Genomic DNA, 18,766 nt, shown 5'->3' on the forward strand with positions numbered 1-18,766 from the left:
GCGCAGCTCGTCCGCACCTGCGACGCGCGCTCACGTGCCTGTGTTGGAGGACGCAGCGGCTAAAGCTACACGACAGCTAAAACCACAGCTACGCTAGCAGCGGGCGAGCAGGCCCGCGTCTCCTCGGTATACATCGTCGTTCATTTTGTTCCGACGGACCTCCGGCCGGCTGGGATTAGAAAACGTGCCGGAGCATATGTGTGTGAAGGGGGAAAGAATAGCGCAAGATGGTTCGGGAAACCAGACACCTTTGGGTGGGGAATTTACCCGAACACGTCCGAGAGGAGAAAATCGTGGAGCATTTTAAACGGTAGGTTACGCAAGAGGGGCTTGTGTGTTGGCGAAGCAGCGCGCCATATACAACACCTAGCTGTCCGCTGCTAGCATAGCATGGAAGCTAACACTATAACGTTAGCATGTATAAAGTTTTAACGAGGCGAGGGAGGGGAGTTTTTTTTGTTCGACTACACAACATCGACATTTAAAACACTGCGTCGCACAAAGAAAACTCACCCGGCGCTACCGTTAACGATATTTACCAAATTACCCAACTTTTTTTTTTGCTAATGCCAAAAGGCGAGTCGCTAGCCGCCAAAGCTAGCACCCAGCCAACCATTTTGTGGCAAGTCGATACATTTCATTATCGCCGCAAAAAAAAAACATTGCACGCCTTGCATGATCAGCAATTCACATAACATTATTTTGCAGTGCTACGAAATTCATTCGGGCGTTATATTCTTCATCCATTGTCTTGCGGGAGAAACGTTCAAATCTACGACAGAAGAGCGAGCAAACTGGGCCCAAATGGGTCAAATATTAGCGATCTGTTAAGCTAACATTTATCAAAGTTGTCCACCCTTCTGTTTCTTTCTCAGCCTTTTATGCACTAAAACAATGGGAGCGAGACGGCATTGTTATATATTCTTAAGGTTGGAATCTAGGGAAAGTCAATGACCACTTGAGGAACTCGTCAACAAACAGCGTCCTTAACGCAAACATTATCAGCATGAAGTAGACGCTATGGAAACATGATATGTTTCACCAAACTCCTGGTAGTTGTAAAGCACATTTAATAGTCATTGCGTAGTCATTGTGGGCCCATGACTGTTCCCAGTCATGTCATCTTGTCATCGGGCCAAAGGCTGCATAGTTAAAACATAACTAAGGACGTGATTGGGGTTGTTGCTGAGAAAACAGTCTGTAGGGTTGAATGCCTTATTTTTTCATTAGCTATTTTTATGATTTTAGATTTAAAAAAATGTAAAAATATACTTTAGCATGCTATTGAACAGCCATGAATCAAAAGCATGAACTAGCATAAAATTAGAGTACCAGAAAATACATTTGTGACTGAAAAAACATTTTTTTTCTGTCAGAAATAAGAGACTAAGAAGTCGACTGCTATTAATGCATATTTTACAGACACCACTGTTCATTTTCTTACGATTATAATGTAAATTGTATTTGATTTCATCCTTTCTCTCAGGTATGGACGTGTGGAGAGCGTTAAGGTCCTGCGGAAACGGGGCTCCGAGGGCGGCGTGGCGGCCTTTGTGGATTTTGTGGATATCAAAAGCGCTCAGAAGGCTCACAATGCTGTCAACAAGATGGGAGACAGGGACCTTCGAACTGACTACAACGAACCCGGGTCAGTCCCAAGTGCCGTTCGGGGCCTTGACGACAGCTCCCCCTCGAGCAGTCGAGACGTTACGGGATTCTCTAGGGGCACGGTTGGACCTGTGTTTGGCCCACCTGTGTCCCTGCACACCAGAGAGGGACGTTATGAACGGAGAATAGATGGGTAAGTGGACATGGTCTCCCAATCGGTGGAAATCTCTGTTTGAGATAGGTGTAACACCTCATCACATAGGTGGGTTTATTCCGGAGGGATGTTTACCTCCTGGGGGGGGGTCACACAAAGGTAATCTAGGGATCGTTCTACTTGTCATCATAATTGACTTGTCATGCCCATGGGATTAAACAAATTAACCACACCATTATGATTTCTTACTGTTACATTAATTCAAGGTCTTTTTACGGATATTACCACCCAAGAGAGGAATATCCTGGTACGTTCTGGATTTATTTTGTTGGAAATTACCCCCAGGAGCTTTTGGATCTTAAAACCCGTTTTTTTCCTCCAGAACATGGGATCTAACCTTTTTATTTTCACTTGGAAAACTGGAAGTAAATCTCTACCATGATGGATACACAGGTATTGGGTATTCTATTGTAATCTTTTCAGGACTACCAACATCTGGTTATCCCTTTGTCCATCTTGGCATCTGTTGATAGCTGGATTACTTTTTTTTTTTTCCTCTCCCAACCATTTTTGCATCCATGGATACAGGCTGTTCTGGATCTGGAACTTCGGCGTTACACATCATGTTTAAAAATTTGACCTAAATTTTAGCACGAGTAGTATCATAATACGGAAGTTCGACCATGAAGACTTGACAGGAGCACCGAGGATCCCAAAAGCCATGCCGGGAAGTTCACGGAGCTAATCATGTTGTGGAGTGATGGCCATGAAGACACAGGAAGACGGCATGATTGGGACATGCCCTCCTGGATGTATGTTGGATGTACTCAATTCAACCCTAGTGTGGATAGGTGTAGCTGCCATTCATTTGGATTACTTATGTGTGGATGTAGCTGTGTGAGGTTTCCGGAGACCCACCTAAAATCTAATGACATCCGAAGACGACTTTTCCAAAGTAATAGCAAAAAAACAAAATCAAGATCGGATACGGTCCATGGAGTGTGGATTTATGTCATAACCAGCTACTGGGATTTTAAAGTAAATTGCCTACCGAGTGTCATGACATGATCCCAGGAATATATTTTTAATCCCTTTCAAGCAGAATTTTTGGAAACTACTTTTTTTGCTTGGATGATCCATTCGGATATATCTATTTTTTTAGCATTATGTTGTTGTTTAGCGGACCAGGACTAGGCCCGAATCATCCTGAGGTTCATCATGTTTATTTTTATTTTTTTAGAGCTTTGTTTTATTTTGTTTTTTTCCTGCTCTACATCTTCAGAAATCCATTAAGCAGTCCATTTCCGTATTTGTTTTCTTCCCCCGCCACCCACCAAGTGAGGAGAATTCAGTAGCCTAACAGTGGATTATCTGCTGGCCTTGTACTCCACAATAATCGAAGAGAATCGTTTTTTTTGGCACATTTAGAATTAACAGATTTTTCCTGGTTGCTTTTTCATTCCGGCTCTTGCATTCCGACCACCTAGATTTTATTTGGATTAGTTTCAGTAACTTCTTTCACAACAGGTTGGTATTTCTCTGTCCTCTGTCTGCATACTTATCACCGCCAGTGTTTGCTTTGTTTGCATCACTTTCAGATAAACATTAGTGTTGCACCTGATATGGAAATGCTTACGTACACTCCTGATCAAGAGTTTAAGATCAGATGAACAATTGCAGGAATTTCTCAGATTCTCAGTAGAGCTTCAGAACGACCATCCATTTTTTTTCATCCATCCATTTTCTGTAACCCCTTTCCTCGTTAGGGTCGCGGGGATATCCCAGCCAATCGCAGGGCACATATAGACACACAACCGTTCCCACTCGCTCATTAATACATATTCATCATCAATTAACCTAATATGCATGTTTTTGGAATGTGGGCGGAACCCGGAGAAAACCCACCCACCCACGCACGCACGCACGGGAGAACATGCAAACTCCACGCACAAGATTAGAATCAAACCCGATCTCCTGACTATGTGGCCGACATACTAACCACTACAACACCGTGCAGTTGCTTCAGAATGCAAAAAGAAGAAATTGGACAAAAGTTTGCATAAGCAAATTTCTTGTAAATAAGAATTACAGCTGAAGACCATTGCTCAAAAACATGCCTCCAAACAGAAATCGAATTTTGAAAAAGCGTAATGCGTAACCTCGCCGCTCCTGTTAATCACCTCCAAAATGGCTTTGGGCATGCTTGATGCCAGTGTTTCCAGGCGGCTTCACGGAGGGCATCTATTGTTTGGAACTGATGTCCATTTCTAAACTTCCTTTGCCATCCATCCCCAAATGTTCTTCATTGGATTTACATGAATGGGACACGCAAGATGTTCCAAAAGAGTGATTTTATTCCTCTGGAAGAAGTCCTTTGTGAAGTTCAGCGTTCTGTTGAAAAAAAAAAAAAAACGTTACCTCACAGACGAGGGAATTCGGTCATGAGGGATGCCATCCGCCGTTTGTCACCCCTGCACAATCCAAAGCTCTATTGTTCTATTTAAGGATCATGATGGCACCATCTCCACTGTGCCATGTGGAAAACATATCAGGTGGGATCTCCTTGTCATGCCAGTAACAGGCCTTTGAATGCCTTTCTTAAGTTTTCTCTGGCAGATGGCGTCTGATTGGTCCGAGGTCACATGTCTTGACGGACAGCCAATGGGATAAGTTTTTTTTTTTTTTTTTTTATTTTTTGCTTTAGTAGAGCAACAATCCCACTGCTTTCAAAGAGAGAAATATTTTTTCCTTTGCCATCAAGAGACCATGACAGCGTGAACACCCGACACTCAATCACATTCAAAACACATTTTTGTCAATCTAACTTTTTTTTTTTACATTTTGAAGCTCTACTTAGAATCTCCTTAAGCTCCAAAAGTGTCAAATGTGCATTCTTGCAATTTTTTAACTCGTCTTAAAATGTTTATCAGGAGTGTATATACCACGTGGTGTCCTCAAAATCTCTTTACAATTTTTAAAAAGAAAAAACAACCACTGTTATTGGAAGCGATGGCTAAAGTCCCAACTTTTTCACGCCCTTTTCTTGATTATTTTAACGATATCACGCATCCAAGATCACTGTTGCCACCGGTTGCGTTTTGTGCCCAGATACTTCAATGACTCCTCATTTTGTGATAATTTTCACAGACTTCACTTGTTTTTGTAATACATTCGAAATTGTAAGGAGATTATATGGACACCTTGTATTTAAGTATATGTGATATACCATGGAATACCATTATCTGGGCTAAAGAATCATTGTTTTGATTTCTTATCCATAAAAGCTAAATTACAAATACTGACTAAAACGTAATATTTTTGCTGCTTTTTCCAAGTACAGTATGTCATAAATGTGTCGGCCTGTCCGAAGTAAGACTAAGAAATTGACAGATGCCACATGTTTTACAGACACCGCTGGTACTTTTGTTAAGCTTACATAATGTCGTCTCTGTCCAATAAGTGACTTCTATGTCAAATGATCTCATCTGAAACGTGCAGGATTTTTTTGTTTATGCCAGGGGTCTCAAGCTAAATTTAGCTGGGGGCCACTGGAGCTAGGGTCTGGGCAAGGCTGGTTTTCCAAAAAAAAAACAAACGCATTTATTAAAAACAGAAAAATATATAAACTTTTTCAGTGCTTTGGTTCTGATTTTCTACAAGAAAAGCTCTGATAAAACATTCCACTGTTCTTAAATATCTTAATTTTTATTTTTCTACACAAAATAAGATGAAAATGAAAATCAATCAATCAGTAATAAATAAATATAATAATAATAATAAAACGGCAAATAATAAAAACTTAAGAAACCACATATAGTTGGTGGGTAGACAAATGATTTTTTTCATATTAAAATGAACAAAGCATTATTAGAGCCCTGTAGACATGACAAAACACGACTATAGTCACATTTATACTCTTTTTATTTACAACATATTGCACAACTGCAGGGTCTTGAGACACATGCTAACTCGCAGACTAGAGAGCTAGCGACCTAAACGGTAGCCTTCAAGTTATTTCCTTTAAACTTAAATAGCCAAAAACGTACCACTTCCACACGGATAGGGAGGATAACTATTAAGTTATTTAACCTTTAACATGAACATGAATCAAACGTAATAATTTTTTCTGGGTACATGATACCATACAGCATTCATATCAAACTTGCGCGGGCCGCGCTAACATTAAACTTTCATATCAAGGCGGGGGCCTCAAACTAGTGTCCTGCGGGCCACATTTGGCCCGCGGGCCGCGTGTTTGAGGCCCCTGGTTTCTGCAGATTGAAGGACATTTGCCACATCCATTGGAGAGTGAAGCTTTGCAGAAAAGCCGTTCTGCACATGAATCCTGCTAACGCACGCCTTCTCTATCCTCTTGTCGTTCCACAGTAGCTCAGAAAGCCGCGAGCGTGCATATGACCACAGCCCATACGGACACCACGAGCGCAGTGGCACTTTCGACCGGCAGCGCCACTACAACGCAGACTATTACAGGGAGCGTTCTTTGTTTGCCGCCGCTGGTCCGGGGAGCAGTGCCATCGGGGGGAGCTTTGAGGCGTCAGACCCTCATTTTGACTCTAGAATTCGAGACCCCTTCTCTCTTGCGAGTGCCACGCGACGCGACCTCTACAGAGATGACCGAGGGCGACGTGTTGACAGGACGTACCACCATCGCCGTAGCCGATCGTCCCATTCCTCGCAGTCTCGGCACCCTTCTCCCCAACGGACAGGACAGACCTCTAAAAGTGCTCATTCCCCCAAGAGAGCTCCTCTGTCCCCTGGCAGAGGCCCACGGTCTCAATCCCGCAGCAGATCATCAAGCTCGGATTCGGTGAGCAGTGCCAGCAGTACAGGCAGCGGCAGGTAGGATATTTTTGTTTGTGTATATATTTTTCATTATTAAATCTTGATGATACCACAATTTAAAAAAAATTTAACAAATGTGACCATTTTCTCTCTTGACTACAGCGACTCCAACAGCAGTTCGAGTGATGGTTCTCGAGCACGTTCCGTTCAGTCTTCAGCTGCCCATGCACCACCTCAGTCATCAATGGTGCTCGATTCAGACGAGCCACGCAGAAGCTTTGGGATTAAAGTGCAGAATCTACCAGTGCGATCGACAGGTGAGCCCACATGCCACTCGTGAGAAAAGATGTATACCAGGGGTGGGCAAACTACGGCCCGGGGGCCACATCCGGCCCGCCAAGTGTTTGAATACGGCCCGCCCAATCTTTCCAAAGTATTTCATTTAAACTCAACATACAACCTGGCATCATGGCCTGAGCCAACCTTTTGATGGTTGTATCAATTTCGTTTTTTGACATGGTCTGTTGTTTACAAAGTGCTCCTGAAAAAAGGGACACAAGCACATAATAATTATAATAATAATTATTATTATTATTAGATTATTATAATTATTATTAGAACTATTGATTATTATAATTATTATATTAATGCTAATTATTATATTAATTATATATAATATTGTTATATTTGCATATTTTACATAATAATATAATAATTATTATTTTAATTTGATTGTAATTATTATAATATTGTATTATTTTTAAAATATTTAAATATAAATATAAAATAATAAATAATAATAGCAGATTGCATGACAATTTTACAGATACAATAATACCGGGTGGACTGTTACGTGTAAAATATATAGTCTGCCCCCCCCCCTAAATTTTGTCATATCAATGCGGCCCGCGAGTCAAAAAGTTTGCCCACCCCTGATGTATACTGTTGTCAAACTTAGCATTAGCTGTCGGCCATTTTTTTTTTTGGTATTATATGACCAAACTGCCTCTTTATTCTCAGACACGAGCTTAAAAGATGGACTCTTCCATGAGTTCAAGAAACACGGTAAAGTGACTTCAGTGCAGATCCACGGCGCGTCAGAGGACCGCTACGGTTTGGTGTTCTTCAGACAACAAGAGGATCAAGAGAAAGCCCTTACCGTCTCCAAGGGAAAACTGTTCTTTGGCATGATGATTGAAGTCACAGCGTGGAATGGTCCTGGTAAGCGATAGCATCTATACGGATGACTACTGTATAACAACTGACCACATTGACAAGAAGAAAAGACCCTAACCCACCCCACCACCCAAAATTTGTATACAGTGATGCCTCGCAATATCGCGGTTCAATTATCTCTCTGCCACTCTATTGCAGTTTTTCAAAAATGAATAAGTTGCTGTTTCGTGTTTGAGTATGGCATTTTGTTAGTCAAAATATCTGAAAAGACAAATGTAAAGTATATTCCTTCATTGGGACCATGACATTTGATTACCATTGCCATTGCTGACTCCAGACAGTGTATGAGTGAAAATAAGTTATCCTCCCATTCAGTGTGGAAGTGGTATATTTGGTTTATTTGGCTTTCTTCCCCCACTTTGTTTTAGATCCTTTCTTCAGTTGAGAATACAGTAAATAAATTAGTGGCCAGCTAGCATGCTAACTAATGTTTAAAGCCATGACAGTTTTTGTGTCCCTGCGGTGATCCGGTAGCCTGCGCATTACAGTTGAGCAATGTGGTGTAAAAAAGAATGAAACAAAGACTCTTAAGGTGACTGACTCTAATGGTGTTTCATTTCTACAGGGCTCTAATAATAATGGTGTTTTATTTAGAACAGGGGTCTCAAACTCAATTTACTTGGGGGCCACTGGAGCTAGGGTCTGGGTGAGACTGGGCTGCATCAGGTCCCCCCCCCCCCCAAAAAAAAAATAACGCATTTATTAAAAACAAAAAAATTAAAAAAACTTCGCTTTGGTTCCAATTTTCTACAAGAAAAGCTCTGATAAAACATTCCACTGTTCTCAAATTTCTTACTTTATATTTTTCTACACAAAATAAGATGAAAAATAAATAAACAAATCAAGAATAAAGAAAATCAATCAGTAATAAATAAATATAATAATAATAATACAACAGCAAATAATAAAAACTTAAGAAACCACATATAGTTGGTGGGTAGACAAATTATATTTTCATATTAAAATGAACAAAGCATTATTAGAGCCCTGTAGACATGACAAAACACGACTATAGTCACATTTATACTCTTTTTATTTACAACATATTGCGCAACTGCAGGGTCTTGAAACACATGCTAACTCGCAAACTAGAGAGCTAGCGACCTAAACGGTAGCCTTCAAGTTATTTCCTTTCAACTTAAATAGCCAAAAACTTACCACTTCCACACGGATAGGGAGGATAACTATTAACAGTTATTTAACCTTTAACATGAACATGAATCAAACGTAATAATTTTTTCTGGGTACATGATACCATACAGCATCCATATCAAACTTGCGCGGGCCGCACTAACATTAAACTTTCATATCAAGGCGGGGGCCTCAAACTAGTGTCCTGCGGGCCGCGTGTTTGAGACCACTGATTTAGAACATCATAAACAGGTTTTCCGTGCTCTAAAATGCAAAAAGATTTACTTCATTAATATCGAATCCTACTTATCGCGGTTGGGTCTGCAACCAGTTAACCGCCCTAAACAAGGGATGACAGGGATGATGTTGGCTGACGTGTAAATCTGTGGAACCCAAATTACATGTTGCGGAAAAGACAACACTGTTTCCATAATTTCCCATATATGAATATTATAGGTTTGTTTTCTCGGCTGGTTAGTGAAGAATATAAGCTTGAGATTTTGTTGCGTACCCGTATGACATGCTGACTATAATTCTTCTCTTAGAAACGGAGAGTGAAAATGAGTTCCGGCCCTTGGACGGCAGGATAGATGAATTCCACCCAAAAGCCACCAGGACGTTGTTTATTGGCAATCTGGAGAAGACGACCAGTTATCAGCAACTTCTTGATATTTTCCAGCGCTTCGGTGAAATTGTGGTAAGAGAGCATCTGTCTGAGCGTTTGTTTGCTGTGCGTTTTTGTTTTCGGTCTGTAATTATTTCCTGTATTCTTCTCAAGGATATTGACATCAAGAAAGTCAATGGAGTTCCACAGTATGCGTTTGTGCAGTATTCTGATATTGCCAGTGTGTGTAAAGCCATTAAGAAGATGGACGGCGAGTATCTTGGCAGTAACAGACTAAAGGTATTCTTTACCAACCAAATTGTTAAACATTGTTTGTTTTTCACTCAATTGCTTTTATTGTGAGTAATTTGTTATTTTCTTAAAAGCTTGGTTTTGGGAAAAGTATGCCCACAACGTGTGTTTGGCTTGATGGGTTGGCGACCAATATCACAGAACAATATCTCACACGCCATTTCTGTCGCTACGGACATGTTGTTAAGGTAAGAGGGTTACTAAGTTATTTCAATTGGTAAAAAGGTTGTTTTCACTCACCAAATGTTATGTTTCTGTGTAAAGGTTTTATTAGACCGTATGAAAGGGATGGCACTCATCTTCTACAACAACACAGATTTTGCTCAGACGGCTGTGAGAGAGACCAAAGGCTGGAAGATTGGAGGGAGCAAAATTAAGGTAAAAAAAATGCTTTGTTTGCTTATGCAAAATATATGATGTGATAATTTTCCATTTTTGTAGGTGGATTTTGCAAGTCAAGAGAGTCAAGTGGCGTTTTACAGATCTATGCAGGCATCCGGTCAAGACATCAGAGACTTTTATGAAATTCCCCCCGAACGACGGTAAATTGCCTGCATTGTTCAAAGTTGAATTTTTTTTTAAAGCAGAATCTATTACCTTCAAAAGTAGTTGGCTAAATGTGTGAATTCTTCCTTTTGATTCCCAATCCATGCAACAGGGACGATCGCAGGCCCCCCTACCATGAATTTACAGCAGAGAGGGCTTACTACGAGAATTTACGCACATCAGGCCTTTACACCGAGGATGCCCGGAGAGAGTATGCCGCCCGGAGCCGGGACCGTTTCCCTGAATTGGAACATTTCCAGGGGGATCATTTTGACCCACGTTACCACGAAGACCCACGGGATTACAGGGACTACAGAGATCCTTTTGAGCAAGACATTCGAAAGTATACATATATTCAAAGAGAGCGGGAGCGTTTTGAAGCGGACCGTAACAGATGGAGCCCGTCTCATCCACGGCGGCCTATTACCCCAACGGTGTCACCGTCACCGTCTGAAAGGGCCCCCAGAGAATCAGAGCGGCGGGTTTATAGCCAGTCATCCGAGAGAAGCGGCAGCGTGAGCTCGCTGTCGCCGCCACACTTCGACAAGTCCGAAAAGACGAGCCTGCTGGAACTTCCCTCAAAGAGTGACAAGAGTGAAAAGAGCAGTCAACTGGAAAGAGCCGTGGGCTCCGAGAAAACCAAGCGGACAAAGCGAAAAGAGAAAGGCGAGAAAGACAAAGCGGAGAGAATCAAATCAAGGAAAGCAAAGGGGCAATCTCCGTCCAATCCACCACCTGACACGGATCTCGATACCGCTCCTGAAGGAGCGACTGCAAGAGGAAAGGGATCAGAACAGGATGCCCACGAGAGGCAGAAATACAAGGTGGAGAACGAGTCTCAATTCTCAGCTGCTCACCACGACTCACTGAAAGGTGAAAGATCAGAAACTGGTAAAGTTGATAATCCAGATATGGATGGAAAAAGTCGAGTCAAGAAACCTATCAAGTCCGAGACCGGAAGTGAGGGGAAAGAGGCGGCGGATTCAGATCGCCTTGCTGCGAGAAAAAGACGCTTTGCCGATTCCAGTGGAAGGACAATTAATCAAAAACGGAGCAGGCTTGAAGAAGATGATTGTAATCAATCCCTAGACCTTAGTGCTGCTGCAGCATATGATAAGGAAACAGAGTCTGATAAACACAAAGATGCCCAACGCAGAGATACAAGATTCAAAACGGACAAAAGTGGAACTCCAAAGGATGCTCAAGAGGACATTAGAGGACCAAAAGAGAAATCGGAGGCATCGCTGGACTCTTCAGTGTCCAAACGCTTTCCGGGGCACACTTCATTCCGAAGGATTTCACTCGAGGGGAATGCCGACCAAGGCGCAACGAGAGAACACGAACACGGCGCAGTTTTCAAACTCAGCGGTCCGTCTGCTGAAAACGCCAAAAGCGCCAAACATAAGGAAGATCACGTCGACATTGACCTGTCTCAGAGTTACCGCAAACAAATGGAGCAAAACAGGCGCTTGCACCAGCAGCAGCATCGAGAGTCGGACAAAGCAGGCAAACGTGAAAAACCAGGCAGTCCGCAAGAAAGTGAAAGCGAGGATTTGGAGCACCGTAGTCTTGTGCACGAGGTTGGCAAACCACCCGAGGACGTCACAGATAATTTCCCATCTCACAAACTTAAGAAACTGGACCCATTTGACGCCGATTCGGGAATCAAGAGGGAGCGCGTCTACAGGAGCTTTCGACAGAAAAGCGAAGATCCCGAATGGAACAACACTTCCTCTCCGGGACACCAGTTTTCTCACCACACAGACGAGGGGTTGGATCATTCTCAGAAAGAGCCACCCAGAAATGAAAAACATAACCCGGGTTTGGAGCTCCTTGTCAAAAGGACGCATAACACACACGCAGACAAATCCAACACTATTTTACTTAGCGCAGAAGAGGAGCAGCAAAAGAGATGGGAGAACAGAGTGAAGCAGGATTTGCTACCCGACCTAAACTTCTCCAGAAGTAAAAATGTCCACAACAGCAAACGTTTGGAATACGGCCTTTGGCACGATATCGAGCCAGGGGAAGTAAGATCAGACTCTGAAGAGGATCGGGAAGCAAAACCCCGTTCTCCGATGGCATCAACTTCAAATTCTTTTTCCGAGAGACCAAGGGGTGAGAGATTTTCAGACCCTAAAACGGCACACCTGGAAAGAAATAAATTCTACTCCTTTGCGCTTGACCATACCATCACGCCCGATACCAAGGCTCTGCTCGAGCGTGCAAAATCCCTGTCATCTTCCAGAGAAGACAACTGGTCTTTCTTGGACTACGACTCTGACTTTGCAAGTTTCCGCAACAGGAAAGATACCGAGAAGATCGAATCGACTCCACGGCCTACACCGTCCTGGTACATGAAAAAGAAAAAGATCCGAAGTGGGTCTGAAGACAAACTTGATGATCGGAAAGAGGAGCCAAAACCAGAGGAACAAGAACGACGGGAGCTATTCGCCTCCCGCTTCCTTCACAGCCCGGTTTTTGAGCTGGACTCCAGACGTCTTCAGCATCTGGAACGCAAATACGAAGAATCTGAGGCTGTTCATAACCAACAAAACAGTCAGCAGGTAACTGGAGACGGCGAAGTCGACTCGGGCCCTGTGGTCCTCTTCCACAGTCGTTTTTTGGAGTTTACAAGACTACAGCAACAGAAGAATAAAGCCCCGGTGCCAGAAACAAAAGATCTGCCAACAGATGAAATGAATGTGGAAAAGCCTCCTGAAGAAGAGCCTCCCGAAGAACCACAAGCGCCGCCATCACCTGACACTAAGGAATCTATTGCAGAGCCAGAAATTAAGCCCATCAGCCCGGCTGAACAGTTACTGCCTGAACCACACGCAACGCCACCCAACTCCCATACAGCGCCGAAAGACGTTGCTCCCGCAGAACAGACATGTCAATCACCCGTTGATCCGCCTCCTGCTGCTGCTGCTGCACATTTCATTAAACAAGAAAAGGAAATTAAACTTGAACCTGTGGATTATGCGCCAACAGAGACCCCTCAGAGTCCTCAACTGGAAGCTCCACCTGTCAAACAAGAATCCAGTCATGTAAAGGATATCTGTGAACTTTCTCCGTGTGAAATTCAACTGGACGAGGTTACAGAAGATGCAAAACCTGAAGCAGAAGCACATGGCAATCCTCAAGAGCTTGTCAGTAGTTCAGAGTCGGACGTTAAACTCGAGGCAGTACAGCCACAAGTGTCTCAAGCCGCAAGTCCGATACTACCAAGTTCTGAAGAGGACTTGGTCAACAAGAAAGAGCCCGAAGAAGAAACCACACTCAAAGTCAGTCAGGTACCCGTTGAAGAATCAAACAGCGAGTCAAACCCATCTGCTCAAAAGGAGTATAAATCCAAAGAAATGAAAAATAAAAAGTGCAAACAAACCGTAGCTGAAGCCCCATCGCCCGTGGTAGTTTGTGCATCTGTGCCCGAAAAACAAGCGACGCGAAAGAGCGAGCGCATTGACAAAGAGAAACTGAAACGTGGATCTTCTCCGAGAGCAGAATCCAAGTCTACAAGCAAATCTCCTGTACATGGCTCAGACGCTGACGTTTCAGAGCAGAGCATATCATCGGGCAGAGCAAGACGTCGGAATGTGAGGTCCGTGTATGCGACCCCCGTTGAAGATGATGTCCCCTCTCGTGCTGTAAAGGATGTTCAGGAGTCCCCACGCGGGGCACGGAAACGCGCCACAGAACTAACACAACAGAATATTGAACAAGATTCACCTGCTCCGGTTCCAACAACCAAAAGGGGCCGACCTCCTAAGAATCGTAAACAAGGTGAGGATTCTTCAACAGTTAAAACGGACAAAATAAAAATGGAAACCAAAGACGTGGAATCAAATGAATCGGAGAGTTGTGACAAGATCCCGAAAATGTTCAAGGGGAAATCCTCTCCCGGTGCCACAAAAGGTTCATCAAGTCAGCTGTCCGCTCAAGCGTGTGGTCCAACAAGGAAAGGAGACAAATCAATGTTGAGCGATATCAACATTGATCAAGAGATGGATGGCACAGATGACCATGCTTTGGATTTGCTGGACTCGTGTACGTCCAAAGAGGAGCCATCGCCTAAAGTGGACCAAAAGAAAGACGAGAAAGATAAACATAAGAGAGAAATTATCAAAAATAAAGAAGTCAATGAAAAGACATGTGACGGTAAAGCCAATGGAAAGGAGGAAGACTCCCCTATCTTAGAAGATAAAAGCACCTCAGAAAAGATGAGTAAAGGAAAAGGCAAGCTACCCAGAACCCCTAAGTCTCCAGTTCTCAAAAACCTTAAAATCAGACTGAACGTCAAAGAAGTGAAAGATCACGTTTCAAAGTGCTCCAGCAGAGGCGGGAACATTGATGAAAATGACGCTTCTGCGGAAAAAAAGGAACATCTGGAAACATCCAAAAGCTTGAGTTCCCATGAAATGGAATTGGAGCAGGCCGTGGAGAACATTGCCAAGCTCACAGATCCGGCTTTTCCGACGGAACCTCAAACGCCAACCGGCTCGCTCGCAGACTTAAAAGGCTACTCGGAGGAAGAAAAACCTACGCCGGCCAGCGAGACGGAACTGATTGCTGCCATTGACTCCATCACTGCCGAGGATGCGGCTGTCTCCTTAACCCAAGCAACATCTGTCGGCATTGATGTAGGCTCAGAACCAGACATGCAAGACTCTACTCAGCCAGCCAAGGAAGAGGAGTCTGAAATGAGTACTGTTGCTGTCCAAGAGGAGCCTCTTTTACCTGCCACACCCAAAAAAGGCACAAAGGGAAGACCTAAAACATCCAAACGCCCTAAAGGCCAAAAGCTTGTCCGGAAAGATTCAAAAGATCACCCAATAAACGAAGAGACTCAAACTGTTGTAACTCATAGCACAGTATCTGGTGTGAAGATAGTCCCAGAAATTATTCCATCTTCAGCCGCTGCCGCCGTTATTACTCCAACTGCATGGAAGCCAGAACCAGAGCCTTCACCGTTCAAGTCTTCAGAGGCCAAAACTGAGACCGAGGCCGCTGAAGAAAAGAATCCACATCTCAAATCTGCCTACCCCGTGTCCAGCAGTCCGGCATGCGCAAAGCCTCAACAGATGCCGCCCGACTGCAAATCCCCTTCTTCGCTGTCGCCGTTAGCAAACAGACCAAATATCAGACCCGTTCAAAACAGCAGAGCACCGGTTTCTCCGCCAGATTGGTTCCACCAGTCTGTCGACACGGGGGTCCCTTCTTTACAAGCCTTGCCTTCAGCGCCTAAGGAAAGCCAACCTTCGCCTGACTCTGAAAACATGGATATTGATCGTGGTACCAGCGATCTTAGGCAAATATTGTTGAAACACAAAAACATTACTCTTCCGGGGAGTAGTTACGGTCCCACGAATCTGCCCTCGGTCCAAGATCAGAACCTGCCCGAACGCAATACTCCAGTCGCGGCTATGCCTAGTAAGTCACCACTACCCGATGGCAGAATGTTGACTCAGTCTGTAAGACCACCAGCCCCCATGCCGTCGCCCGAGACAAAGTCCGTCATCTCAGTCATTGCTTCCACCGCGACCTCTGTCATAAGTCGCGTATGCAACCCTCCTGATCATGAAGACAAAGTCAACCTAAATATCGGGAACCAGACTGCAGACATGGGCCTACCTAAACCCAACTATAGACCCAGCAAAGACGATATTGGCTCGTACCATGGCCCGATTATCGGCGATGAAGGAGGAAGTATCACGCGCTTTATTGTCGAGACTTCCGCTCATGGTACAGGGTCTTGCCCGGGCCTTCGTGTTAATACGTCTGAAGGAGTCGTGGTACTGAGCCACTCGGGACAAAAAACCGAGGGACCGCAAAGGATAAGTGCAAAAATAAGTCAAATTCCACAAGCGACGCCAGGTGACATGGAATCTCAGCAACTGGTGTCAATGCCCCAAATCAAACAGGAAATGTATAGTCATGCTCAGAAGGGGTCTCTGCAGGCGGATCATGGGTATCCTGGTAAGACGCAGTCCGCTATTAAACAAGAGGCCGCTAGTTTGGAGAAACTGGAGCCTTCCTATCACTCCGGACCCCAAGGGGTAGTGAAGCGTCTAACACAAGGGGTCAGTAATCAAGTCATCAGCCCAATGTACCATCAGGATTTCCTGTCGTCAAAACATCCAAAGAAGATGGACTGCGGGGATCCACACGGTGCAGATGGCGCTAAGGCATCGTGGGCCTCGGCTATAAGTCCTGCAATAAGCCCCCATTTGCCGTCCCCGCCTGGAAACCATGTGGGCTTTGTGACCACGGCCGGAGACAGACCCCCTTCGCATCTCGGCGGCATCAAACAGGAACCGCGATCCCCACGCAAGTCGGGTCATCCCCACTCCCCGTTTACCAAGGTGCCCTCTCCCATTGGCTCGTCATCACCGAAAAGCATTCCAGTAATGCTGCCCACCGGCCACCCCGCCATGCAGCAGTTTATGACGGGCGTGCATCACCCGGAGCAGTCCGTCATCATGCCACCTCACAGCGTGCCCGGCGGCCTCGGCCGCATGTCTCCTCACCGGGCCACGCAGTCGATTCCAGTGGGGCATCTTGTCCAGGCAGACGTTCGCGTCAATACTCCGCCTCTCTCTGTGGTGAGCTACGGTATGCACAATGACCCTATTACGTCTCCGTGGTCCGGTTCCATGCAGCAACGGCCGCCGTCGCCGCAGACTGTCGGCAGAGAGAAAGTTCTCAAGGTCAACCCAGGTTCTCTGCGGCCTCACGAAGTTGACCCGGAAGAATCAAGACGCTTCCACCAGCAGGGGCGGCAGGCGACCACACAGCTAAAACCAGAGACCATGCAATCGGATGCTCGAGGAGGTTTTCGGAGCAACGTGTCAATGGAAGCGTATATCGCACAGAGGGAGATGCGCGCACTCTTGCACCAGCAGGGGGAGCGCTCGTCCGCAGACCCTCATTCAGCGCACCTTCAGGAGAGTCACCCCCCCACCTCGGCACCTTCCAGCTTACCCATGTCGCTGTCTCCAAGGGCACACGTTCTACCTAAAGGCGTGTCTGACAAAGATCTAGCGAAGCCTCTGGAAGCGAAAAGGCCCCACTCGCCTCTTTCAAAGGACGGATTAATGGCCATACGCCACCCCGCGCCTGCAATGGCATCGCCCCAGAGAGTTCCACTCCTGGCACCGGGACCAAGTGGCGCCTTCCCGGATTACGCTGGGATGTACTCGAACCCTAGAAGCATCCATTCTCAGATGCCTGACGCCACGCACGTCGGACACGGTCAACCCCCGCTGAATGTCACTCCAACCATGGTGAGTTCGGCGCTTTTGTTTAGCTAACTGCGGCTAATGTTAGCGCTGTGCTGCATTTTTTGACATGTTACTTTCCACGCAGGGCGCCGACCTCCAGGCTAAACCGGATGGGAAAATGGCGCAGCCTGTTAACATGGTGCAGTTGCTCACGGTAGGCCGTTGTCAAAATGTCTTCTCGATGAAGTTGTTGTTTTGAACGTACGCACGCTTGCCGTTGCAGAAATACCCCATCGTGTGGCAAGGTCTCCTCGCGCTGAAGAACGACACGGCGGCGGTCCAGTTGCACTTTGTTTGCGGCAACAAAGCTTTGGCTCATCGGTCCCTGCCCCACCAGGAAGGCGGTGCCTTGCTCAGAATAGTCCAGCGAATGAGGCTGGAGGCCTCGCAACTGGAGAGCGTCGCCAGAAGAATGACGGTACGTTGCGACCGGCTCGGTGCGCCGCCCGACTCGTCTTTTTCCCGTCTTTTATCAGTCTTTTCCGTGGATTTGTGTCGCCGCAGGGGGAGTGCGACTTCTGCCTTCTGCTGGCGCTGCCCTGTGGACGGGATCAAGATGACGTTCTGAACCAGACTCAAGCTCTTAAAGCCGCCTTCATCAACTACCTGCAGGCCAAGTTGGCCGCTGGGATCATTAACATCCCCAATCCAGGTTCCAATCAGGTGAAGAAGCCTTCTTTGTTTTGTCGGCAGAAAAGGTCCAATTCACACCTTTATTCTTAACCTTCCTCTTGTGTTAGCTTTCTGGTATCATCTCTTATGCTAACGGGTGGGTTTTGACCCATGTATTAAATCAGCTATAAAATACACTAAAAACAATAAGTTACCATCAAATTTGGTTCTCATGTCTTGGTTACCTTCTTAGGCTTCCTCATGCATGAAAATGTTGGTTTTAATACTTTTGGTGTCATTATTTTTGTCATTATACCCCTCAATTTTTATTTACAAAAATGGTCAAATGAACCTCAAAAGAATCATATTCATAAATTGAAGGTTTTTTGTTACTGAGAGCTATAGAACATATCTCTTAAATCAATTAGTTTGATTTATTTTCTCATTTTAGTATTAATCACTAAAGAAACATCTATG

General features: G+C 44.9%; 1 protein-coding gene across 1 annotated transcript in view; it reads left to right on the forward strand.

Annotated features, from left to right (window-relative positions):
- Positions 1 to 18,766, forward strand: part of si:ch1073-335m2.2 (msx2-interacting protein) — a 20,415-nt gene continuing 1,649 nt past the window's right edge. Inside the window, exons 1-14 of the mRNA XM_058055317.1 lie at positions 1 to 310; positions 1,487 to 1,801; positions 6,149 to 6,622; positions 6,728 to 6,882; positions 7,586 to 7,786; positions 9,478 to 9,629; positions 9,711 to 9,836; positions 9,923 to 10,036; positions 10,113 to 10,226; positions 10,290 to 10,390; positions 10,507 to 17,680; positions 17,763 to 17,831; positions 17,901 to 18,095; positions 18,182 to 18,340. Coding sequence (XP_057911300.1) covers positions 228 to 310; positions 1,487 to 1,801; positions 6,149 to 6,622; positions 6,728 to 6,882; positions 7,586 to 7,786; positions 9,478 to 9,629; positions 9,711 to 9,836; positions 9,923 to 10,036; positions 10,113 to 10,226; positions 10,290 to 10,390; positions 10,507 to 17,680; positions 17,763 to 17,831; positions 17,901 to 18,095; positions 18,182 to 18,340 — 9,432 coding nt within the window. The 5' untranslated portion in view covers positions 1 to 227. The remainder of the gene's footprint in view (positions 311 to 1,486; positions 1,802 to 6,148; positions 6,623 to 6,727; positions 6,883 to 7,585; positions 7,787 to 9,477; positions 9,630 to 9,710; positions 9,837 to 9,922; positions 10,037 to 10,112; positions 10,227 to 10,289; positions 10,391 to 10,506; positions 17,681 to 17,762; positions 17,832 to 17,900; positions 18,096 to 18,181; positions 18,341 to 18,766) is intronic.

Source organism: Doryrhamphus excisus, chromosome 18 (genome assembly GCF_030265055.1).
Source record: "Doryrhamphus excisus isolate RoL2022-K1 chromosome 18, RoL_Dexc_1.0, whole genome shotgun sequence".
NCBI classification, from domain to species: domain Eukaryota; kingdom Metazoa; phylum Chordata; class Actinopteri; order Syngnathiformes; family Syngnathidae; genus Doryrhamphus; species Doryrhamphus excisus.